At 35.7% G+C, this 26,733-nt stretch overlaps 1 protein-coding gene across 2 annotated transcripts in view; it reads right to left on the bottom strand.

Annotated features, from left to right (window-relative positions):
• Positions 1–18,548, bottom strand: part of LOC109076172 (BMP/retinoic acid-inducible neural-specific protein 3-like) — a 34,185-nt gene extending 15,637 nt beyond the window's left edge. The window contains exons 1-4 of one of the 2 annotated variants that reach the window (XM_042770534.1): positions 18,178–18,548; positions 17,816–18,092; positions 5,281–5,471; positions 3,244–3,437 (exon numbers count right to left, since the gene is read on the bottom strand). In XM_042770534.1, the coding sequence (XP_042626468.1) occupies positions 3,244–3,437; positions 5,281–5,471; positions 17,816–18,048 (618 nt within the window). In that variant the 5' untranslated portion in view covers positions 18,049–18,092; positions 18,178–18,548. Of the gene's footprint in view, positions 1–3,243; positions 3,438–5,280; positions 5,472–17,815 lie in introns of both variants that reach the window. The other variant, XM_042770538.1, reaches the window with a different exon arrangement.
• Between the last annotated feature and the right edge of the window lie 8,185 nt (positions 18,549–26,733).

The following is a 26,733-nucleotide window of genomic DNA, read 5'->3' as shown; positions in this document are numbered from 1 at the left end:
GCGGGCCTTCATTTGATACAGGAACTATTCCAGCCGTTCATGCCAGACTGGAGAGAGAGGTGTTGTAATAATGTAAAATATGTAAAAAATAATGTGTTTTTCGGACAACCTAGTATGAGAGCCTGTTCTAGTACACCCCCAAAACAAAATCAAGACTTTGTAAAAGAGCATAATAGGACCCCTTTAAATTAAATGGAACTGATTCATAATAAGAAGTTGTTATTGGTTCCCCACCAATCTCCTGTTGGCCTAACAGTGGAACATGCAAAAGAATCATTCATGATGTTAAATGTAGCTGTTGATACAACAAAATACTGGTTTAGCATGAGGGAAAACAAATCCCTGTTAACACATTTATTCATTTGTTTACTATGGGGAAAACAAAGAAAGATTATGAGTGGGCATTCAGGGAAAGAAAAACCATGCCTGAACATTGTTCAGTGGTTTTCATTTTTAATTGCTCCCTTGCTGACTTTGATAATGGGTAATAAATAAACTATCCATTTCAAAAGTGCACAGTATTAATATAAAATGGTCTGTTGATTCAAGTAAAACCTCCTACACTTATGTTAGGATTAGAATGACTTAATGAACAAGGAAATTCTGTGAAATAATGCTTTATTATACCTACAACAAAGAGAAAACCATTACTACAAGACTTGAGTTCTGGCATGGCCTTTTGATATAGAACAATACAAGAATTACAAGAATAAAAAAAAAAAAAAAAAAAAAAAAAAAAAAACTTGAGGTTCCCATTCTTGGTTGATTGATTTTCTGTCAGAGAAGTCTAAATCTCCAAGTGAAGCAATTACAGAATGGACTGAAACTATAGGTCCTCATCTTTATATGTTAAGAATGAAGTTACAAATTGTTTTAATTTATGACTGTGCTGAACAGTCGAGTTTACCACATTTTATCAGATTGTATAGGCAACTTTAAGGGCTGGATTTACTGAGCAGGGCAAATTAGCATGAAATTGCAATCCCATAAAATTGCTGATGGAAGTGTAAAATTCTGCAGCTGATATACTGACAACAGGCAAAGTAAAAAAAAAAAAAACAGATGCATCCAGATCATTTCCATAATGACCAATGCAATCTACCAAGAGCAGAGCAAATTAGTGACTATCTCAGCCATGTCATGTGCAGAATGGGTAAAGACACTTTTTGGACATTAAATAATCACCCAAATACTGTACCAGTAAACTGAATAGCGCAAACCTTAGTAAATAATGTTGATTTATTTAAATGCTCTCCTCTGTCTGAAAGGGAAACTCCTACTAATGCGATAAAGTTAGTCAGAAAAATACCTGTGTCCATGCCTTTTCAACCCTAATTTTTCACTCCTCTAGTAAATCCTGATAGTAGTTTTTTAATGGCAAAAGAGGGTTTACACTGAAACAAGCTATTAGTAAATCTGGCTCACTGTTATCTACAGCTAGTGCATGATTAGGTTCAATCAAAGCTGCCAAAAAGGCGAGTCCACTGCTGATCTGATATCAAGTTAATCATTCAGTAAAAGCACTGAAAAACTGAAAATGACGGTAAGTCAGACACAGTTCCATTTATATGTTTTAGATGATTATGAAAAGATCATTTAATGTGTACTAATGGGGAATTTGACCCCAGGATGATTTAATCAGGAGAAAAATGTCCACCTCTGGCTTGACTAACCACATATTTCTCATGATTCACAAGAGCAAGGAAAAAGTAATTAGTAGGTGTGTGTTCTTCCACATTTTACTATTTAATATTATCTGACTGGAACTGTGTGTAATTTGATATATTACTAGGGCTTAGCGATATAAAAAATATGAAATATAAAAATATATGAAAATCATTTTTTTTTCCTAAAAGAAGTTGTGGTTGCTACAATGCATTACATATTAAGGAACAAGTACGGAGGACGAGAGAGTTCAACATACTGCAACTGAAGATAACACATGCAAAATAGAAAAAAAAAACAACACCAGCCAATTAAGAAACCACCTTCATCAGTTTGACAATACATGTGCTGGAAATACTCAAAATGCAAAATAAATAAATAAATAAATAAAAAACATAAACGCACTGCAAATACTCACTGTAACCAAACATGTGCTGCAAAAACTCATAATGCAAACACACACACGCACGCACGCACGCACGCACGCACGCACGCACTCACTCACTCACACACACACACACACACACACACACACACACACACACACACACACACACACACATATATATATATATATATATATATATATATATATGCTAATATAATATAATAAATATAATATAATATAATATAACATAACATAATGCAACCAAAGACAGAAACACGTTGCAAATAGCATATACCACAACAGAAATACACAAAACGGGTTTTTAAGGGGGCCCCAAAAAGTGACAAACCTGGCTGGTACATGCTTATTGTTCAATGTCTACTCATTAGAGTTTTCATAGTTGAACTGAAAAGTGAGTTTTTTGTTTATTTATACATCAGTAAATTCGGTAACGCTTAAGTAATGGTTAAAACCAAGTCAAAATTGCACACTGACAGTATAAACAATGTTTTTTTGTTGTGGTCTGTGCTATTTGCAACACATTTCTGTATTTGGTTGCATTGTGAGTATTTGTGTTTTCAAACTGAAAATTTATATACCTATATATTTTATATGCTTTCTTAATTTGCTTGGGTTTTTTTCTATTTGCATGTGTCTTCTTCAGTTGCACAACTCTCTCATCCACTGTAGACAAGTTTCAGGTCAATTTGTTTGTTTTTAGACTTCAAGACTGTATGCACAGATGTATTTTGACATACAGTCTTTAGCTTTTGGTCCCATTTATTGCCATGGCTATCGCTGTCAGTCATCACATTTTTAAATTCAATGCTGCATATAAATGTGGTTGTCAGTCCAGAAAACATGAAAAAAAAAGAAAAAAAAAAGAAATTCAAACTGTAAATAGGTTATAACATAAAGTGTGAAGAGAGAAATTTCGAAAGCAGCCACCTATTAGCTATGATAGTCAAATAAGGGAGTGGAATTGACATTGTATTTATAAGCAAAATATTGCAATATATATTGTGATATACAGTATATAATATTCCCTTATTGTATATCATCAGCAAAGATATTGTGAAAATATCCCTAATATACAATGTACGCCCATCCCTATTTACAACATAGATTTTTGCATATATTTACCCCTGCCATCACAGTTCAAACCTGGTCAGGTACCATGGGGGTCATACCTTAATGGCGGTGGAGGCGATCTGGAGGTGATGGAGCTTCCGGATTGTGCTGTCTCTGTCGATGAAATAGGATGCTGCCAGTTGGTGGAGGGCTTCCAGGGTCAGCGAACCGGCTGTAGCATTGGATGCACCACCATTCTGCTGACCTCTGCTAAGCTTACTTTTGTCCACAAAAATGGTCAAGGACTCCTCGCCTGATCAAAAGCCAGACAAAAATGATCATCTCAGCTGGAGAAGCTAATCAGCCCTAATCATCTACAGCATGAGCTCGCCCCGTCTCGGCCCGTCGGGGGCCCACAAAGCCATGCAGCTCTTCCCCATCTGACGCGTCAGCTCTCATTACACGCATGGTACAGATGAGAGTATCCTTCATCTCCGAGTGAGAGGGATCCAATGAAAATCAATTGACTCAGCTGGTGGGTTTAAGAAAAAAAATGGTAGAGACAAAAGGTGTACTGTGGAGCATTAGCCAGACCTTCAAATGATCTCTACTTTCAGCCACAGTCATGGTATAAAAGCAGTTTATTTATGGAGCGAGATATTGACGAATGAGAATGTTTCTTTTGAAGAGATGTGTACTGTAAACATTCTCTCGGCAGGCAAGGTATAGAGAACTGAGAGACTACTGCTCTGCAGTATATCTACAAATGAAGATGAGTTCTCAGAGCTGAAAACCATCTTAACAAACAGAGATGTCCCTGTCCACACTTTTTATCTTGCCTATAGAAACTGACAAGGCAGTCGCAATCCATTTTACTTTCGTACTGACGTATTTTTGTGAGTGAAACCGAATATTCAGAGAGAAAAAAATGTATTCCCGGGTAACTGAATGGACATTGAAAGGCAGGTGTATCATACCAAGAATACCCTTCTCCTGATACGTCACCAGCACTTTTGAGGGCCTTTTTGATGTTGGTGCTAATGTTACTGAAGAGCATCTCAACATAAGCCCAAGCAAAATGGTTTCATGTGCACCTGGCATTATTAACATGCATTTTCTGTGATCCTATCATGATCAGATCACACTTCACCACCTTAAAAGCCAGATGAAAGATTGGATCACAGTAAACAAATTTTTAGGTGGTCTGGAATGAAGTTTGACTACATTTAAGGTGTAGATATGAATGCATTTTGGTTATCAACATGCAGCGATGAGAGCAAAATTTGATGAGGTCATGGTGAAAGAAATTAAATTCATAATTTTTATACTCAAACACTGCACTCTTTTGCTCTCACCTAATCCAATCAACAATTTCCCATTATTTATTGAATTCTTTCTCTGAAATACACTTGGAATCTCATTTCTATCAATTATATCCATATAATAAGAATTTTAAAACTAATTTAAAAAACTTCTCTTTATTTCAAATTCTCACTATTAGCTTAATGCATATTACTAGCATATTGGCTTACCGTTAAAAGCACATACAGTATTAATCTTATTGTGCATGACCATATTTTAGATATCTTAATCCTCTTCCATACCTAAACTTAACAACTACCCTTTTAAATAGTATTAAGCAGTAATTAGGAGTTTATTGAGGCAACAGTTGTAGTTAATAGTTAGTTAGTTAGTGTGAACAGGACTTTAAAAAGAAGTGTGATTATAATAACAATAATTTTACTTTATCCTGCAGTCCCCTTGGAAATTTGCTGAGGCCCCTCTAGTGGGGCCTGGTCCCCTGTTTGAGAACCACTGGTCTAGGTGACATCAGCCAAAAAGGAAAGTGGTTAAAGGTGAAAAAATTTAAAGAAATTTAAATGTTTTGGAATAACATGCACTGAAATGCACATTAATAAATTAAACAGGGTGAATTCTGAGTTTGTTCTCTAACCCATTAAGTTAATCCAGGAACTGAAGTTATGAATGTCATATCCATTAGTTAACACTAACCCCAGTGTTCAATAATGCATAATGTCATGTCAGCCTCTACTGAGACTATATAAAGATGTCCTTGCAAACTCAGGAACAAGGCAAGAATGAAAATCTATTTTGCAGGGATAATTACTAGCTCACACATAATATAGTTTTCTTACCTCCCAGAGTGGCAGAGAGCAGGAAATGAGTCCCGTATTTCTTAATGATGGTGTCAGTAATTTTCTGCAGGCTCGGCCTTCTCCCCAGAAGCCTGATGTTATGGATAAAGTCGGGGTCAAAGGGCACAGCCACCCCATTGCCTTCTTGTCTCTCCGCAGCAAGGCTGTTGACCTTCCATCGGCCGAACTCCCTGTGAGTTCATAATCATTTCTGTGAGATTTATGAGCTAGTATTGGAGCTCAAGTAATCAGCACATCCTCTCGCATTAGTCATTACAGTCACATTCATGTTGTCCTTTCCTCAGTCTGGCTCTTCACCACATCTGTCCCTCCCTCCATGTTTGTTTGCTCTATTCCTATTCCAAAAAGCTCTTTTGGGCTCAACAGAGCAGCCAGGATGGTAGGTGGTATTTCATTGTTTCTGGGCTTGAAGAGCCTCCATAGGGAGCCAGGTACACAATCTGAGCACATTTCCACAAAGCACTGAGGATGTAATCCCTTAAGATCCTCCTTTAAACTCTGTGTGGTGCCTGTGCATCTCGAATTGTGCATATTAGTATGCTGAACAAGGTAAAGCTTGTAAACCTCGGTTTAACCGCTCTAACCAAACACTGAGGTGGCACAGTGTGTTATAATGTCGGTTCTTTGGAGAACCATTATCTGATTACACCTACACACAAAATATCAGCAATCCCTTCCTCGACTAAAGGAAGTGCTGTAAACTAAAATGCACCCACTAAACTATGAAATAGGCATTGGGATGGAGAACTGAATCTAGTTTCTTTCCATTTAAATACATTTGCATCTATTATTACACAGTGAGAGAGCTCCATTTCAAAGTTTAGTTATCTGATATTCGGTTCTAATCCGGTCTGACAGAATTTATAGCATTCCCTGAAGCTAACACTCAGATGGTAGATCTTCAAACAAAGCACCCCACTCGTGCGTCACTAAATGCTGTACCAAAATTTGAAAGAGAATGTTAAACTTTTCTCTTTTTTTTAATATTTTGAAACTTTTTTTGGTGTGTTTGGAAACACACTCATTTAAAGCATCATATTCCAGAGTCATGATATCTGTAAAATAATAAAAAAATATTTCATACCAGGAAATTAAGAATATATTAGATAATCAAGAGTACTTTTTGCCTTTGGGGAAAATATAATAATGTTTACATGCAATTACATATAATTATTAGGGCGGTCCATTTTGGTGTGAGTAATTATGGAGAAAAAAACGTGTTACAATGTTTTACACATTTACATCACCCCGGGCTTGGCCTAGACCTGTATGTCATCTTACATTGCATGCAGTTGTTTAATGACGAACATGATGCAGAGCAATGACTTAGTGCATGATGTAGTCTATGAGAATTCACTTATGTGGATATAATATAAAAATATAGTTTAGCAATATCACACAACCAAGAGGCTCTTACACTGCAAAAAAAAAAAAAAAAAAGAAAAAAAAAAAAAAAAAAAATTGTTCATTACAAATCTCTAAACATTCTTGAGCAATATGACTTAAGATATTAAGCCTTGTTTTCTGGAAAATGAATAAATAAAAAAAGCATTGTTTTTGCTTAAACAAGAAAAAAAATTATAATTATAAATATGTTATTATAAAAATATTCCAGTCTGGTAAGAAAAATGATCTTGTTTTTTTTTTACTCCATTGGCAGATATTTTGATCTTCTTTTCTTTTCTTTTCTTTTTTCTTTTTTCTCAGAAAACAAGACATACTTCTCAAGTTCATGGTTCGTTCATTTTGATTAAACAATGTTTAGATATTTCTACTAAAATCAAGACAAAATACTAAGATTTTATTTATTTTTTATTTTTTTGCATTGTTTTCCTGAATATTTGCATGATTACAGAAGTGACATTGATTTTTATACAAAAGTTTAATAAACAAGAAGCTAATTTTGTTTAATTATTGTCAGTATTTTCTGTTTTGCCCAATTTAACAAATGGAAATGGTTTCAAACAATGCCACAGCATAACTGTTTTTCTGAGAACATACAGTAGCGTTTAATTACTGAATTAATCCAATGTATTTATTTTTTAAATCATTTCATATTTCAGGATCACAATATTAACATTATTATTTTTATACCCATTTGTTATCATTATCTATGCAATACCGAATCAAAATATTTATTTCTAAGGGTACTTTTTGTAATGTCTATTCAATGCTTTTCTCATTTAACATAATGAAGTTGATGTATTGGGGGTAATTCCTCAGCCAAAATGAATGTGCAATTAATTTGCAATTAATTATATTAAGTGGCACATCATGTAATTAATTTGATTACAATTTTTAAACGCTTTACAGCCCATTATAATTATGCAAGGGGTGAAGTTTTGTCCCTGTTTGCACAGTTAAAGGGGTCATATGCAATTTCAAGTTTTCCTTTCTGTTTGGAGTGTTACAAGCTGTTCATGCATAGATAAGATCCCTAAAGTTGCAAGGACTGAAGTCTCAAACCCAAAGAGATATTCTTTATAAAAGTTAAGACTTGTCCACACCCCCCTAAAACGCCTCGATTAAACACATGTCTATGTCACGATGTGGGAAGATTTGCATAACACAGCCCAGATGTTCACACAAGAAAAGAAGGTGTAACTTTGATTCTCGCTGTAGTATGTTGTCGGCGCCATGTCGTGGAGATGCTGTGTGTTTCGTTGTGAAAGCGAAAATACCTTGTTTGTTCTTCCAAAAGAAGACGCAACTAGAAATCAGTGGTTAAGTTGTATTTACAACACTGTTCCAGAACAGTTCAACTGAAATATTCAGATGTGTGAACCTGGGAGAGTAGCCTACAATGCCGGCTGTTCTGACTCACAGCCTGTAAGTATGATTTCATATTTATAGAATTTGCCACTGACTATTCAAACGTAAGTTTTGAGCAATGTAGAGTAGCGCTTGTTTGTCGTTTCTCCGATCATAAATGCAGACATGGTTTTATGTTTACGCGGTATGATATGGAACGCAACACGTAAAAAAACAGTATAAGTCATTATAATCAGTAATTATCTCCCCATTGGATGCAACAGATGCCTCGTTTATAATGGGTTATATTGGTTATGTCTCGTCGTGCCAGGACACGGCATCACAGTATGGTAAGGGGCCTAACATTTCAGGCATTCGGCCAATCACAACGCACTGGATAGCTGGCCAATCAGAGCACAGCACTTTTCAGAACAATGAGCTTTGTACAAATCGACACGTTTCGGAAAGGCGGGGCATAGAGGAGAAAAAATTATGTAGAGTATGTGGAAAATAATGTGTTTTTTGAACCTTAAACTGCATAAACACATTGCATTACACCAAATACACAAAATAATGTTCTTTTTTTTAGCAACGTCATATGACCCCTTTAAATTCCTCCCCACTGCTATGTAAATGCCATTTAAAAGTAAGGAACAAAACAATTACAGGAATTCACAAATAGTCTTAATTTGTATTTGATACTAAAATACTCATTTTAAGTAATTAAGGATAAGCAAGATCAATAAGTTTTGATAGTTTGAGAAATACGACTTTGTATGTACTGTATTTGCATGTATTTTTTATTGGTTGTAGGCAAAAAAATGGAATGAGAATATATAAATGTTTACTATTATTATTATTATTATTATTATTATTATTATTATTATTATTATTATTATTATTATTATCATTATTTTGTATGTCTACATTCAGCATTCCAAAAAGGTACAATATCCTGAGAACATTCAGTCAGTCAGTTGTCTTTTTGACTTTAACACTTTGGGGTCATTAAGATTTGGTAAGGATGCATTAAATCGATCAAATGTGACAATGAAGACATTTATTGTTACAAAAGGTTCTAACAATGTTTCAAATAAATGCTGTTTCTGAACTTTCTGTTAATCAAAGAATCCTTCAAAAGATGTATTACTTTCCACAAAAGCAGCACAACTGTTTCCAACACTGATAATAATAATACATGTTTCTTGAGCACCAAATCAGCATATTAGAATGATTTCTGAAGGATCAAGTGACACTAAAGACAGGAGTAATGATGCTGAAAATTCAGCTTTGAATACAGGAATACATGGAATTTTAAAATATATTCAAATAGAAAACAGTTATTTTAAATTGTAATAATGTTTCACAATATTACTGTTTTTGTGTATTTTTGATCAAATAAATGCAGCCTTGGTGAACATAAGAGTCATCTTTCATAAATGTTCAAAAATCTTCCCAACTCCATACTTCTGAACGGTAGTTTATTTCTGCCTTTTCATGCATCACATACAGTAAAAGATCATTTAATATCAGTGTGTAAAATAACAGCAAATTTGATTTGTAGCCAGTACCTTTCAACATATGGGAAAATAGCTAATAATGTATCTACAAATCCAGTTACTGGTATCCAAGCAATGTACAAATTGCACAGCAAGCAAAAAAAAAAAAAAAAAAAAAAAAAAAAAAAACATGCCTCTTCTTCTCAGGTTCCGCAAGACCACACCATTAGATCAATATTTATTATTTTCTTTCATCCTATTTCCCACATTCCCTATCTCCATTACAAGGTTATTACTCTCCACACCAGAGAAAGCACAGGAGGTTCTCCAACCTTGGTTGCAGAAATCTCTCTTTGGAGATTAGCAATTAAACCACAGCCTTCTATACCAATGACAAAGTTTAAAACTCATGGGAACCAATCCAATCACTCTCATGAAGAGCCCTATCCAGAGAACAATCATGAAGGGAATGGAGGATGTCATTATCACCAATCAGCCCAACGAGGGATGGTGTAAGTATCAGATGAGGTGCCTGATGAGCACTAGCATTGAGCACCTAAGCCACTGATCACCACCGACAAACCAGAGAGGGCAAAACGCTCCTTTACTGGAGAGCTCTCTGAGAACCTGCGGTGCAGACCTGAGGGCACCATGTAATCAAAAGCCACAAGCTATTTTGTAATCAGAAACAGAAACCAGAGGCATAAATGAAGATGAGATCAAGAGGAAAATGACACTAATAATCATCTAGAATTCTGCGGCAAGGCTGTGGAGGTGTGTTTATGCATCATTACTTATTGTTTGGAGAAGGTATTTGTTAGTGATTTCTGAGGCGCTATGCTGAGTTTATGACCCTCAACGTCTTTTCAGCAGGGATGTTATATAGAATTTTGTTATGATTTGTTTGGTTATGGCTCATATGAGCCCGTGAGAGCAAAAACATCAGTAAACATTAGGAACAGTGTCACACTGGTGTGTTTTCTTATCATAAGAGAGAAAAAAGGCATAATATGGTACCCTCAAATCACCCAAAATCCATTTGTTGCATATTGAATATAAAATGGCAAGTACTTTCTTGATCAGGCAAGCTCTAATCTGATTTTTCTGCATGGCTTTACCCAATTTTCAGGAGTTGTGGTGCACAGAAAGTCGTGTTTGGAAGGTATAGGATTGCTAAAATGAGCTAATCTCTGGAATTGCCAAAGTTTGTAAGGCTGTGGGATAAAATATTTTTTTTCATTTGAGGAACTTAAAATCAAGTAAACTAGACATCTTTGAATTGTATATTCCAATTTGTTTTCTGAGTTAGTCTACGGTAATTTATGGGCGTTGATGGTTCGGTGAAGAACCTTTATCCTCGATGGAAACTTTCCATTTCATTTCCATTCAAAAAGGTTATTTATAACTGAAAAGGGTTCTTTAGATTTTTAAAATGTACTTCTGAAAGGTTCTTTGGTGAATGCAAAATGGCTATTTTATGACATCTTTATGAAAATCCCCCTTTAGAACTTTGTGATCTTTAAGATACTGTAGTTTGCATGCATTAACATTACTGATTATAATGTCTACACACATATTTTACAGTCCTGTTCTACAGGTACATACTATGTACTAACCCTGGATGTACCCCTACACCTAACCTTAGCCTTATATTACCAGTACTTTCTTAGATAAATACACTGTAAGCACTAGTAAGTGCATGTTCTGTAAAAAAAAAGTGCAACCCGCATTTCAGATAAACCTGCTCAAACAGCTTGTAAAGATGACCTGTGGTTGGTTGTTTTCCATGTCAATCAGACAGTTTCTTCTTGTTTAAGTGGGGAGTTCTTGGCTTGAATATCCTGCGTGTTTTTTTGTGGGGGAAGCAAATCCTAGTTACTTAACCATGAATTAAGAAAAATATCCAATAGATTTTGTATTTTTAGAAAGAAAAACACACCACTGAAAGGCACATGCCCCGACATGCACACGTTTAGATGTGTCATTTCACTAACACACTCTCATAATGAAACATTTTTCTAGCCACATTTATGCTGTGCTATTAAAATGGAAATCTGGTACTCATTCAAGAAGATCCTATTACTTTGCCTATGACAAAACTTTGAAGTGTTCAATTAAATGAATTAAAACTCTGTGTTTTACTAATTATTATTTACTTTTTGTTTTTCAGTTTTCTGTTTCAAAAGGTGGATTTAAAAATAAATAAATAAATCTCTGAGCTGTGGTTCCGAGAATGTCAAAAAAATAAAATAAAATAAATAAAATAATAAAATAAACCACAATTATACCATATTTATTGCATCAAAATTTGTTTATACTTTACTATAGGTTAGAGGTAGATAATTTTATCAGTTGTTTATTATTCATGCAACAATACACATTACTGTTATAATTTTCATTAATAACAATTACTATATAGATAATAACTTTGTCTAGTGCTCTTATGAATGTTTTTAGCATGATTTATTTTTATTTTTTATTTTTTTTGCATTTGCATTTTCCTTTTCAAATGTGGTATCCTGTCAGCAATAACCTGTCTGTGGGCTTGTTTTAATTACTGCCGGTTTAAGTGCTGGCGATCAGTGTTGCCAGATATTAAATAAACCAAATTTGTTCAAAATATCAAATTAAGTGAAAAAAAAAAAAAAAAAAAATAAACTAAAATTATTTAAAATCCTTTGCAAATAAGATAAATATATCACCAAACCTAAACTACAAATTCCCACTTTGTTAACTTTCTTTAAAGTGTCAAATTAAGTGGAAAGGAAGAGTCCAGAGACGCTTATAATAACTGGATCTGGCACCCGCGCCCTCACTCACAACTTTCTCCAGACTCGTTCACTCGGTCAGCATCTCTCAGTGATTATTTTCATACCACGGGTACTAAACATTCTTGCAAACCATCTAAACATGCAGACATTCATATGAGGAGTTTTAAATAGCAAATTCGAACAAATTTTATTTCTTAACATGAAAAATTTACTGAGGTCCGGACCTCGGTGACCTCACAGCTGGCTACGGGCATGCTAAAGTCATACAACAGCTAGTCTCAGCCTCAGACGTCACACCCACAGACCATTGGCTGAACATCTGATGCATATGGCACAAAGTCGTCATTAGATTGTCATTAGATTGGTTGAATTATACAGGATTTCTGGGGGACATGTGTGTCACATTCTTTAAAGGGGTCATATGATGTGATATCAATTTTTCCTTTCTCTATGGAGTGTTACAAGCTCTTGGTGCATAAAGAAGATCTATAAAGTCTCAAATCCAAAGACATATTCATTATAAAAGTTAAGAGTCAATCACACCCCCCTAAAATGGCTCATTCTAACACGCCCCCACATGTCTACGTCACTATGTGGGAAGATTTGCATAACACCACCCAAATGTTCACGCAAAGAAAGAAGGCGTAACTTTTATTCTCTCTGTTGCCGCCGCTGCCATGTTGTGGAGTCGCTGTGTGTTTCGTTGTGAAAGCGAAAATACTTTGTTTGGCCTTCCAATTGAGGACACGACTAGAAATCAGTGGTTAAGTTGTATTTCAGCACTGTTCCAGAACAGTCCAACCCAAATATTCAGATGGAGGATGAGGACTATTTCCTGAACCAGTAGCCTGCAATGCATCTGTGGCACAAAAGCTGTTTCTATAAAATTGGGCAGTTCAAACTTTGCAAGGACAGTCTGGCGCTTCCAACTCACAGCCTGTAACTACATTTTTTATTTTAAAATAAAATAATTTAAATAGTTTAAATAATTTGCCAATGATGATTCAGATGCGAGTTTTGAGCAGTAGAGTAGGCTTGTTGTTTGTTGTTTCTCAGATAAAAAATGCAGACATGGTTTTATGTTTACGCAGTGTGATACGCAACACTTAAAAAGACAGTATCATTATATAAGTCATTATAATTAGTAATTACGTCCCCACTGGATGCAACAAAGGCCTCGTTTGTAATGGGTTTTATTGGTTTTGTCTCGTCTACTGATTTTCGGATTGTTACGAATCTTTCTATTTAACCGGATCTTCTTAGTGAACCGGTCAAACTAGTTCACCAAATCGAACTGAATTGTTTGAAATGGTTTGCGTCTCCAGTATGCACTAATCCACAAATTACTTAAGTTATTCGGTTTATAAACGTGCCTTACACTCCCTCTGACACGAAATAAACCAACATCCCGAGTTATTCTGTTACTCCTAATAGTACATTGACTGAACTGCTAAAATAGGACCGACGATGGGATGTGCACGAGCAGAGCAGCTGGACTGAGTCTCGTGCTGCTAGGTTGGGATACAGCAGAGTATGTTAAGGGGTGTAACATTTCCGTCACTTGCTTGAGGCATTCAGCCAATCATAATGCACTGGATAGCTGGCCAATCAGAGCACACCTCGCTTTTTCAGAACGATGAGCTTTGTAAAAATCGACACATTTCAGAAATGCGGAGCATAGAGGAGAAACAATAATATACATTATATGGAAAATAATGTGTTTTTTTAACCTTAAACCGCATAAACACATTGCATTACACCAAATACACATAATAATGTTCTTTTTAGCAGCATCATATGACCCCTTTAACGTTCTGCCTGGAAACAAAAATACTGTTCCACCAAACCCCCTCACAAAAGAAGAAATTCATTGTGTTATCAACTGTGCCGACAAGTGCTTATCAGGATCAACTAAACGCAGCATTCTCAAAAGTATGTGAAATATTTAAAGTTCGCGGCATTAAAATATGTCCAAGAGTTTTACACACCGGTCTGTTATTTTGGCAACATTTCCACGCCCGGAAATAAGACGCTGAAATGAGACGAACTGTGATTGGTTGTTTGTCATGTCGGTCAAAGGTGATAAATTTAACTGAAAATTGATCCCTCTGCCATAACACTCAAGTCTCAAACAAACTGAAAAATTCAAAAGTATCACAAACTGTTGTGCCATGTTAGACACCAATGACGACAAATTCATTGGTGACTGACTGCAACATGCTAAAGTGTATTTCTGATGGGCCTCGCCAGTACCATCACTGTAAAGTACAAAGTAAATATAACATTTTGAGTTTTGAAAACCTCATTAAATATAATCAAATTTCTGCTTTATTTAAAATTATCCACAACATTGCTGCTCCCCCCTTGAGAGAAAATTTGTCACATTAAATTCGGAGAGAATTTCTAGAGCCACACGGTCGACAGTCAGAGGAGAGTGCAGTGTTCCAAAACGTAGAACCACATATGGTCAACAATCATTCTTTTATAAAGCAGCGAACCTTTGGAATATTCTTCCCAAATGAAATTATCTCATGCACAAACTACAGTACATTTACACGCCTGTCCAAACAGTGGTTATTATTAAAAGCAAACCTGTACGCACTAAATTGACTGTGATATGAACGATGTTAAATTCTGAGTGAGTGAGTAAGTGAGTGAGTGAGTGATAGATTCCTGAAGTGGAGTGTGTTTTATGATGTGAGTAAAGTAATGATTTTATGTATTGTTCTGTATATGTTTTATGAACTTTTGTACGTAGGGCCTATAACATCTACCTGTCCAGGGACTGCGGGTGGAAATTAGCATTTTTTGCTATAACCTGGCACATGACATCTCTTCTTTTTTAGACTAATGTTTTTTCTGTGCATTGTCCCTGATCAAATAAAATAAATTCAAATTCAAATTCAAATTTTTCAGTGAAACATAAATAAAATTTTGCCCTGTTCCTCACACAAAAATATTGTATGCCTTCTTCATTTTTTAAATAAATTATTGTGACCTCATATTTATCTGCCTGTTACATTTTGTGTGCTCTTACCGTTTTTATTAGCAAATGCAATAAAAAAAAGGCTACTGCTGTTTTTCTTTCTATAAAAAGCCAAATCTATAAGAAATAATAATTACCCAGGATTTGTTTTCCCTTAATAGTTTGATGGTTATGTGAAGTAAATCTCTATAGGCCTAATACTAAGCGAACACTATCTGTTATCATTTTCCAGCTTCAAGAAGCTTGGGCTTCTTATGGAACTATTTTCATTGGCAGAGAAGAAATACACGAATTCATTATTTATAGAACTGTTGTATAAGAATGCGATACGAACAGGGGCGGACTTACCCATTAGGCAAAGGTAGGCGACTGCCTTGTGCCCCCAAAAGCCAAGGGCCCCCTAATGCTTTTCATATAGGAGGTGCGCATTAAGCGCGGACACGCGAACGGTTGCTGTTTACGGTGTTTATGCACGACAATCGTCTGCGCGTCCGAGTTGAACGTGCTTCTTGTGTATCCAGCTTGTCGCAAAATAAAAATTGAATGCATCTAAAGCTGACTGCCGCACCGAGCGCGAGGTCCCTCTTTCCCCAGCGCGCGCGCACACTTCTCTCTCTCTGCGTTCAGCGCGCGGCTGAAAGGAGCTGCGCTTTCAGTTAAAACACTGACATGTTGCTTCTCTAATTTTACATGTATAGCTGAAATCACAGCACAGCTATTGTCTTCAAGCTATTCTGTAGCCTATTTGATTTTTATCAGACGACGGCACGATTAAAAAACAGGATTTTTTTTGTGCAGATTAACTTCTCGGAAGGGAGAGCTGGTTAGTCTTAATGGGTCGCGTTTCAGTCACTATTTCATATTCATCCGGTTGTCTGACAACAAACAGTCAAATGTATCAATGAAAACAGTTTTGAGAATTTTGCTGCACCAAAATACAGTATGTGGCACAGAGAGGCAAACAAATGTAATAATAAATAATAAATGTACATTTTGCATGTTCAGAAGTGAGCTGCCCTGTCGTGCGAAAATGCAAACAGGTTTGTGTTGTAAAAGTGCTCAGTGCAAAGAAGAGAGAAGTAATAGGAAGCTAGTATTTCTGTTTTTTTTTTTTTCATGTGTCTAATAGACATGAACAGAGTTCTTTGAAAAAAACATCTATGACCTATGAAACATGTTTACTCTTCATGCTCGGGTTAACTATGGTTTCACTAATAATAAACATTTATTGCATAAAGGATCATTATTTGTCCATGCCCATGTTGATTATATTAAAAACTTGAAGGCCCGGTTTCACAAACAGGGCTTAGCTTAAGCCAGGATTTAATATATTTAAGCAAATTTTACAAAAATGCCTTAAAAGAAAGTGTTACAGGTGTTGCATCTTGACACAGAACAATACGTTTTAAGATATGTCAGAGCAAGATATTTTCAGCTGAGACAGCTCAAACATGCATTTTAGTCTGGGACTAGCTTAAAGCCTTGTCTGTGAAACCATGGGGAAATATTAATTTAAGTTACATTTAGAACTGATAAAAATGTGCGATTAACTCATGACAATCATGCCATTAAATCGTGATTATATATTTTAATTAATTGACAGCAAGTTAAAATGACTAAAATAAATGTAGGCTTACGCTGGTAACTCACATTTTCCATTTTACCTGATAAAGTACCATTTATGAGTTGAGCTGTTTTGTTTAGAGCTGTTACCAGGGAAACCACTATATTTCTGTCTCCAAAAGCACCTCCTGCTGGCAGAGAATGAATGTGCATTTTCAATAATCCAGTCTGCAGTTTTTGTTCAGACCAATGCGAATATTCACCCACATAAATCTGTTTTAAATAATATAATAATTTATACTTCTGACTCATCCCAGAAATATAAAGTTTCAGTTTGTGAGGTTTATCATTTTATAATTTATTTTGTTTTATGTTAAAACTAAAAAAAAAAACGGTAAATCAATTTCTATTTCGTGGTCTACAACATGAAATAATAAAAGTATCTGCTAAATAAATAAATTTAAATTAAAGAATCCCATTAGAACATGTACATAAAAAATGTAGAAACATTGGACACAACAATGTGGCACCATTGTGCAGCAGCAAGCATCACAACAACAAACGGACCTCGAGGGTGGATCTAGGTAAATGGTGTGCAAATGTATAGGGCCCCATTCCTTCCTGTATTTGCCTGGGGTAGTCCACGATATGATGTATTTAAAAAATACGAATATGAGCAACTCATTCTAGTGAACAGAATCAAAAGTTTTGAGTCACCTGTGTGCTCGAGCTTAAGTGAACCTTTCGTGCTGATATTCAGTACACCGGCACTCTACCCCGGGTTAAAAAAGACGCTTCAGAACAGTTTATAAGGCAAAACTAAGGGGCTTGGAGTCTTTCCCTGACCTCACACACTTCGGCGACAGCTCACATAACAAACGAATTACACGCGTTATATATCAGAATCCATTCTTTCACATTACTGTTTCTAAGACCTTTCGTACCTGTATATTTTGTATCTGGTAGTAAAGCCGTGTTGGTATCGCTCGGTGAACTCGATGAATTCCTGAGAGCGATGGAAAGGACCTTTATCGGACAGCAGCCATTCGAGCGGTTCCGCGGAGCCCACATACACAGCCAGGGAGACGAGCACACAAGCCCAGCGGAGAGAGATCACCATCCCCTCCCATAGGAGCATCAGGTCAGGCGGTCTAGGACCAACACTCCGAGCCCACATCCTTCAGCCATACACGCTCCCTCCTCTCACATCCCCTTTGTGACCTGCAACTCAAAATAATAGGTGTTTTCTAACGGCGATCTCAAGTTAACATCACCATCACACAGATTTCGGAAAGAGGGGCACTACCTGACATGAGTTACACTTCGGGTATCCGAAACAGAGGAAATGCTAAAATAGAACACTTGGAAATCCTCCGACCAAGCGGTCCTTTTCGGAATAGGTCTAAAGAACCTCGATAAATTGGTTTCTCATATCAGGTGAAAGCAGGTGCGCGCGCGTTCCCAAATCCATGCTCGCGCGCAATGGAAGAAGTTGACGCACATCAGACAGGTAGGTAGGAAAAAATGTTCTATGGAAAACGCTTTTCGCAGGAATAAAAAGTGAGATTTCTTTAGATCCCTCTATTCTTTCTGGGCGAGCATGTTGGATGCTCTCTCGGTCTTGATGTGCTGTAAAATATGATGGAGCATGAATGCCGGTTTCCCCACGAGTGCATCTCCTGCCTTAACACTTTAACACTGAAAAACACATAAAAAACAAAACTCTTGCCCCCACCACCTCTCCACTTCACTCACCCCACACTCCACTCCCCTCCCTCATCCAATTCATTTCTTTTTGGAGAATATTCCCTGTAAAATGTACTATGATATAGTACATGCTATTATTACTTTAGCTATTTCAGCTAAGTTACAGAATTTAAAAAGGTAAGTCATTTGCTTTAATTTTATTGTACAAGGTGGTTACATTGTTAAATTGACGTTCATGTTCTGTTGAGGGTCTGAGACACCAGCTGTTTTAATAGCCCAAAAAATACTAAAAGGACTTTCCTTCCTTTTTAAACACACTTTAAACATCCTCAGAATTTACATTAAAATGTAAAAATGTGAATAAATGAAATGATTTTCATGTATATACATATACATTATAAAGACACACACACTCACACAAATGTACAGTAACTCTCAACAGAACATGAAAGTTCCCTTTTCTGCTGTGCGCTGTTATTATAAATAGTATCAAAAGCATTGATTATGATGAGGGGGAATAAAACTTAGAATATTAGGTTTGTGGAGAAAAAAGGAAGTATTAGAGAAGAACTGTTTCATATTCACAAGGAGACTAAATCAGTCATGCAAGGGATCGTAAGTGCTGGAATATCATGGTTCTATTTTAGTGCTACTCTGCTGTATATTTAATTGGAAATGTTTTGACTTCTAAACGTGCGATGCATTTTAGATACAATGTTACCATATACTGTCTGGTATTATTTATAATTCAAGTGAGTTCCTGTCAGATGCAATGGGGTTTAAAAGTCTAAGACTACAATTATGATTTTTTTAATTTGTCTAATTTGATTTGTTATTTTCTTCAGGATTCTTTGATGAGCAGAAAGTAAAAGCATTGATCAAAATTGTGTGTATATATAGGTATATGTATATGTGGTTTTGATGCAGTAAGTGCTAATGTACTGTTATCATTTAAATTAAATTGTCAAATCTTTGTACTTTTCTGTTAACAACATTCTAGTGCTCATCTCTGATTCCTTTCACAGTGGAAATTTGCCATTTTTAAAATGAACGGCAAATGAAGTTGTGTGTTGTGTTTTGTCCCATGTCTGAAGAATCAGTGAACTATTCACTATGTGTGACCTACTGTAAAACTCCAAGTGAAGCTCCAACCAATTACAAAAGCAATTACAACATTAATTAAAGTTAAATAAAAATATGAAATAAAAATATCTGAGCTCTTGGGAAAGTTGCTCACATTTAATCTTTACAGGCAATTCATTACCCTCAAGCTTCTGAAGATAATTTCAGATGTAATGAAAGTCAGTCAGCAGAGGAAGAACATCAAATGTTTGCTCTGTGTGTCTCTGACATTATTTCTGTGAAGAGCAGAGTTGAGGAGGGGAAATGAGTTTCCCTTGAGGCTAAAGACTGTTAAAGTTTCTAGTGTTCTGGGTCTTTGTTGTCTGTTTACAACAATTTCAGTAATTGAAATGTTCCTAAACCTTTGCCCTATCTTACTCTTCCCTTTTCCCTCTATTTCCCATTACTTCTGGCTGTTCACTGCTCTCTGTTCCTCACCTTACCCTCTACTCCCCGTTCCTTCTCGTCTCTTTGTTGCTCCGTTCCTTTCATTGTTTCTTCCTGCTGCCTGCCGAGCAGAGGGATTCAGTCACTGTAGCTTATTTGTGTGGAAATCATCTCCTGCTCCTCAGTAGCACAGCCAGCATAGATGAACCGGTCGCAGAGCTTCATCCTCCATTATGGAGGAAAGGCTTTTTTTGTTTTTTTTTTCAACCAAACCAAAAGAATGTGGAGATGCATGTATCCTTCAATCTCTAGGAAATAGGTTTGTTGGTTTGGGTCTCTGCAGGACTACGGCTGTGTGCATGACAATAAATTGTGTTCCTGAAGAACCATGGCAAGAACTCTATGCAGAAATATTTCATGTACACTCTTAACAATAAAGGGGGTTCTCGGAGTGATTCAGTAGATGAACCATTTTGGGCTCCCCAAAGAAACTTTCAGTGAACTATTCCTAAAACAACCATGTTTTTCTTAATGTGAAGTATATTTTAATAATCTACAGTATCTTTTTCCACTATAAAACACCTTTGGAATGAAAAGGAAAGGTTCCATGGATGTTAAATGTGCTTCATAGAACCATCCAAGAAACGTTCTTTTTTTTTTTTATTTAAAAAAAAAAAAAAAAAAAAAAAAAAAAGTTTAATAAACAATGCTTTTTTGTGCAAAATATATCTCTAGATAGTGCTGAGAAGGATTGTAACAGAAAAAGGAAAAAAGAAAATAAATTTAAGATGTCAGAAGAAACGTTCACTTTACAATTAAATGATTTTTCACCTAAAAATGAACATTCTATCATCATTTACTCAGCCTCATGCCATTTCCAATGATGTTCTTTCTTCTGTGAAACACAAGTACACAAAAAACCACTAGTATGTGGACTCATTATTATGTATAATAATCCTGAACCCCCCGCAGGTAGTCCAGGTGTCAATCTAGACAAGTTTCCCCCTGCATTTAATCAATAAATCTACTTAAAAATTTACATGACTTTTTGAGAGATTACATACTTTTTAGGAAGTCTGTGATTTGAAATTCACAATTTAGTAACAGTAATAGCCACACAGAAGACCTGGCCCTTGGAAAAATATAAGTTTTTTTTTTTTTTTTTTTTTTTTTTTTTTTTCATAATTGTTCTCATATTAAAGAGAGAGAGAGAGAGAGAATGAGAGAGAGAGAGAGAGAGAGACCCTTCCCTACCAAAGTGACAGTTTTGAAAGTGGCAATTAAAAGACAATGGAAAAACAACCACAGTAAGATGCTTTGAATTATTTCAGATTTTGACCTCTTATTTACATTGAAATCATGATATGGCATCGCTCGTTTACTAAATAGCTGATTATAAACTGTAATTGGCTTTCACTGCTTTTATCAGAGTAAAGTTTAAAAAGTTAATAAAGTTAGAATCGATTACTTCACATTCTGTCCCCAATTGCTACAGGTGTATAAAATGAAGCACCTAGCCATGCAGTCAACAAAAGAGGGTCATTCTGAAGAGCTTGGTGAATTCAACAAATGCGTTTCAAATAGAATGACATAACTTGTTGCCTAACCACCATAGTATTTTGCATAATTGAATAAATTAACCAACAAGCCACAAATAGTAATATGGTCGCATATGATTTTTAACCATGTTCGATGGTGGAGTAATAACTTCTGCTAATTGATTATTATAGTTCATTTGCATTAAACAACAGAAAGCAGTTAATTTTTTAATTACACATTATGTAAATGCAGTACATTTTACTCCAGTATTAATGCGGTTCATTCAGTCAGCAGTTTTTAACACAACATATTTTTTCTGCAATTCTGCTGTAACGAACATTACATTTAATGACAACTTAACGCCCTTGAGCTGTCGTTCCCAGTCTATTAAAACACACAACATATTAAAGCATCTTTGGTGGGGGTTATGACGTCATTGGCAGGCCACACAATGACACTATGGACCATGTCACTAGTTAAAATTGCTTATTTCTCTGGATTTAAACATTCTTCAAAACATTTGGGATAATGTAAGTACACAATTCAGCAAAACATATAACACTGTTCTAGGGGTTTTTGGATATTTTAATAAAAAAAAATCTTATATATTGTGCCTTTAAGCTATATTGGAATTCTTGTCCAGCCATACAAGTTTGCGATGCTGTTTGTGGATGTTCTTTTGGAACTTTGGTTTCTTAAAATGCCAAACACTGAACTAAGTTGGTAATGATAATGACGTAACTTGCAGGCACAGTTGGCTAACAATGTTTTTGGGAAACACATCACTGCTTGCTGAAACATTTCTTTAATTTGACTGGATTTTAGTCTGTGAACATCTCTCTCCCATCATGAAAAACTCTCCTCCTTTTCCGCTTGAGCTTTGTCCTCATGAACGCAGGACAATCAAAGAGAGACGAAATAATTTTCCAGCCCTCTCTCTTCACTTGGCTCATTAGCAGTACTGAACGGAAACAGCACAATATGTATCAGAGCTCTGACACAGCACTGTTTTTCAGTTACTAATTTCTGCAGCACGTCTACATACCCTTTGTGTCTTGAGTCACATTTCCACAGTAAAGGACTGACCTAGAACATTTTACTGTGGGCAGAGGAGCACAACACAAGAGCACTCACAATCACCCCTTATCTCTTCTGTTACACCACTTGACACAAGTTCTTTGATTTCAATGTGCAGTGTTCAAAATGGACATAAACGCGCAGAAAACCCTTTGTAGTAGAGTCTGGTATTGCTGATCTGGTGTGTTACCAGATCTGATGCAATCCTTTCAGGTAGACATATGCGGCTTGCAGTATTCATGAAGTACAGTACTGTAGGGTCTTTCTGGTATTTTAAGTGTGAATGCATTTTGTTGTTTACCTTGAATAGTTGTCTCTAGATTCTTTGAACTGCACAGCAAACTAAACCCCAGACAACATGCTGGGCTACTGTATCGATTTGCTTACTCAGCCTTCTTTTCAGGGGCGAAATTAACACAGAGAAGCCTGGAGGAAAAAACGAAGTATTAAAAAAAATAATACTTTGAAATAGAATTATCCTTGTGGAATACAACACATTTTGATTGAATTCTGTCTGTGTGCGACTCCTGACCTCTGATGTGTTTGAAGAGTGCCATCTTATAAAATGAGCAGTGTCATTTTACACATGATCTTGTATTACAAAACAATCCAATTTTAATGAACAGCGCTTTTAGCTATATTGTGTAACAGGACCATGCATAAGGTCAGCTACTGTCATTGCATGTTAGGATAAATATTATGAGTCTGTGCTACATGGCATTAATGACAAAATATTTATAAAGTATTACTAAAGCAGTCGCCATAGGCTGCTTGTGGGTCAGTGCCAACCATGGTGTTTAATCATACCTCATGGTAATATGAGTCAGTCACCCACACCAATGCTAATGTATGAACTTCTCATTTTAATGCAGTTGAATCCAAACTAAAATATATTTTTGTTTATACTGTATACATTATACACATACTGTACTTTAAAGTCATTATTTAGGAAAAAAAGATACAGTTAATTAACAGTATTAGGGAATGTTGTCACATACTGTAAGCTGTCACAATGGGAACCTAGCATTAATGAGCCTTTTATAGACTTTTTACATAAACTGAATCATAAAAAAAAAAAAAAAAACATCAAAAATCATTAAAAAAAAACCTCAAACCATACGATAACAATTTAGTTTAAACATTTTCCTAATATAGTTTTATACCTGTAACCACACATTTCTGCACATTTTTACTCAAACCCTTTAGTTAAAAGTCATTACTGGTCTCATTAAATTATTTTTATCATATTTATCTGTATATTTATTGTTATGTATTATGTAATTATTCTATTATCTTGTATTTATTGTCTATTCTTATATTTTTATTTTATAAACAATAAATAATTGTATAAATAATACAAAATATGTCATTAATTCGATAAAAATATGAAAATAAACTTATAATTTTAATTTCCATGCAAAATTCAGAACTTTACAAAGTGGCTCCCTATCAGTTCATAAAGGTGATTTGAACACAGGAAGAGGATTTTACAAAGAATTATGAAAAAGGGACAGAATTTAACACAGGTAAAACTACTTTAATTTATGAATTATGACACATAAACTAAATACATAACATCTGTTGTTCTATTGCTTTTTCAGTTTAAGGCTTATAAACAAATTTCAGGACTTTTTAAACCATTTTTTCTAAATAATTTAATTTAAATTCCATGCAAATTCAAGAAATGAATTATTTTTAAAAGGCAATCTCAATTTAATTCTTAATGGCATACAACCTTTTATTTTGTTAAAAAAAAAATTGAGGATTTATTTTCCTTAAAAACCCACAGCTGACATGTATTCATTTTTGCCTGTGAGCAATGATCGAAAATAATATTTTGCTCATATAACCAATGGTTTTAACAAGGTATTTGATACAGTATATATCCAAGTGGTGTTAATCTATTTTCTTACGATGAAACTGTAATTTCACAATGTGTGATTTGAATTAATTCACAGCCCATATGCTGCATTGCTTAGTATTCATCACACACACAGACATATTCTTCTTCATATCAGTGCTGACCACATTGTAGAACGGCCGTTGACTTTCTCAAGGGACATGTCTATCTGAAGATAACAACTTCATGTAAATGCAGTTATGTCAAAATAGAGGTCAATATGTAACACAAGAATGATTTACAACTCAATGTCACTAGAGGGAATAGTCATGTGTAATTCTCAAGGCTATAGCTCTTGGATAAGCTCACAGTCTATGCTAACAGCTACTGCAGGATGAAGAAGAGGATTTTTTTCCCCCCTTTCTTGATTACAGTACATTTAGGTTAGCAAAAATCTGAGGACAAACAGTTGGACGACCATCATCATTTTGTTTTTGCCTTAGGGTGTTTCTAAAATAATTTGGCTTCTACATGCTGGATAATTATTGGTAATAGTAGTTTTCTCTTCAGCTTCATAATGTTTTGCACTAGAATACTGCCAAGTCCCAGTTCTTTAATTATAACCTATGTACTGTAGTTCCATGGGATGTTATTAACCTTCGGCAGGGCAAGCGTCACTATCGCAGCGTGTGGATGACTGTAAATGAATACTTCACTATTATTGTCTCCCACAGTACATAGTCTGCTTTTGAATAGATACATAAGGGATTTCTTACATTCGTTTATCTTTATTCATTTCACACGCGCTATTCTAATGATACAGCAGCAGCTGAGACATCTGGAATCTGATGTGATTGTATCACACAATCATCGCAGAACATGGCTATTCATTTCAGCGGCGAATGGTCTTTGGAGGTGACTAAGAATGAAATGAAAAGCCATGCTGAGCCGAAAAATCCAAATACATCTGTTACTTGATTACTTTAGATTCAGAAGAGGCTTTTTATTAACAGCTGTAGAGTGATTGAGAGACTGGCCCCCTGGAGCAGGCTTTTTTTTTTTTTTTTTGGTCAATAACATAAAAAAAAAAAACAATCACTAATAAAAATATTATTATTATTATTATTATTATTATTATTATACTTCCACATAAATGCCAGGCATATCCATTATGCATATAAAGTCTTGTGGAGATTGGCAAGGGGTTTTGGCATTATCATAAACCCCACAGGCATTGAGGGTTACAATAACCCCCACCCACCCAACCACCCACCTACCTGACCCATTTAGGCATGGTCAAGATAATCTGTTAAAGTTCAGAATGGGGAAAAAAAATGGGATTTTAATTAACTTTTAATGGGGCATGGCTGTTGGTGCCAGACAGGCTGGTTTCCTTATTTCAGAAACTGCTGATATACAGTGTGAGAATTTTCACACACAACCAAACCTAGGGTTGAGAATGGTCTGAAAAGGTGATAATATCCAGTGAGCGGCAGTTCTGTGGGCAAAATTGCCTTGTTGATGCCAGAGGTCAGAGGAGAATGGCCAGATTGGTTTGAGCTGATAGAAAGGCAACAGTAGCTCAAACTCGTTACAACTGAGGCATGCAGAACAGCATCTCTGACAGCACATTGCACCTTGAAGTAGATGGGCTACAGCAACAGAAGAACACACAGAGTGCCATGAAGAACATGAAACTGAAGCTACAATTCACACAGGTTCACCAAAATTGGACAGTAGAATATTGGAAAAAAAAAGGTCACTTGTTTTGATGAGTCTCAATTTCTGCTGCATTCGGATGGTAGGGTTAGAATTTGGCATAAACATCATGAAAGCGAGAGAATTAGGCAGACAAAGCTTCACTGCCACTGGACTGATGACCTTGACAATAGGGTATGGTTCAATAAATCTAGGCGCCAGTTTACGTGATGGAACCCTAGGCAGCAAATCTTTCATAGAGAGTCATACCCTTTGCCCACAAACATATTTTGGAGCCACAGTCTGATGCCGGTCAGCAACTCTTTTGGTATGTCCCCCAGACCAGTGTCTACCTGGCCCTTCTCAAGGTATGGCAACAGTGCTGGATAAATGCCTGGACTGAGGGAAACAAAGGGGGCTGATAACTAAGACAACACATGAATGGGGAAAGCCCAGTCGAAAGACACCAGAAAGGAGTTATGGGCATATTGA

The sequence above is a fragment of the Cyprinus carpio genome, chromosome A2 (genome assembly GCF_018340385.1).
Source record: "Cyprinus carpio isolate SPL01 chromosome A2, ASM1834038v1, whole genome shotgun sequence".
Classification (NCBI taxonomy): Eukaryota; Metazoa; Chordata; class Actinopteri; order Cypriniformes; family Cyprinidae; genus Cyprinus; species Cyprinus carpio.
This window is presented reverse-complemented; position numbering and strand designations above follow the sequence as displayed.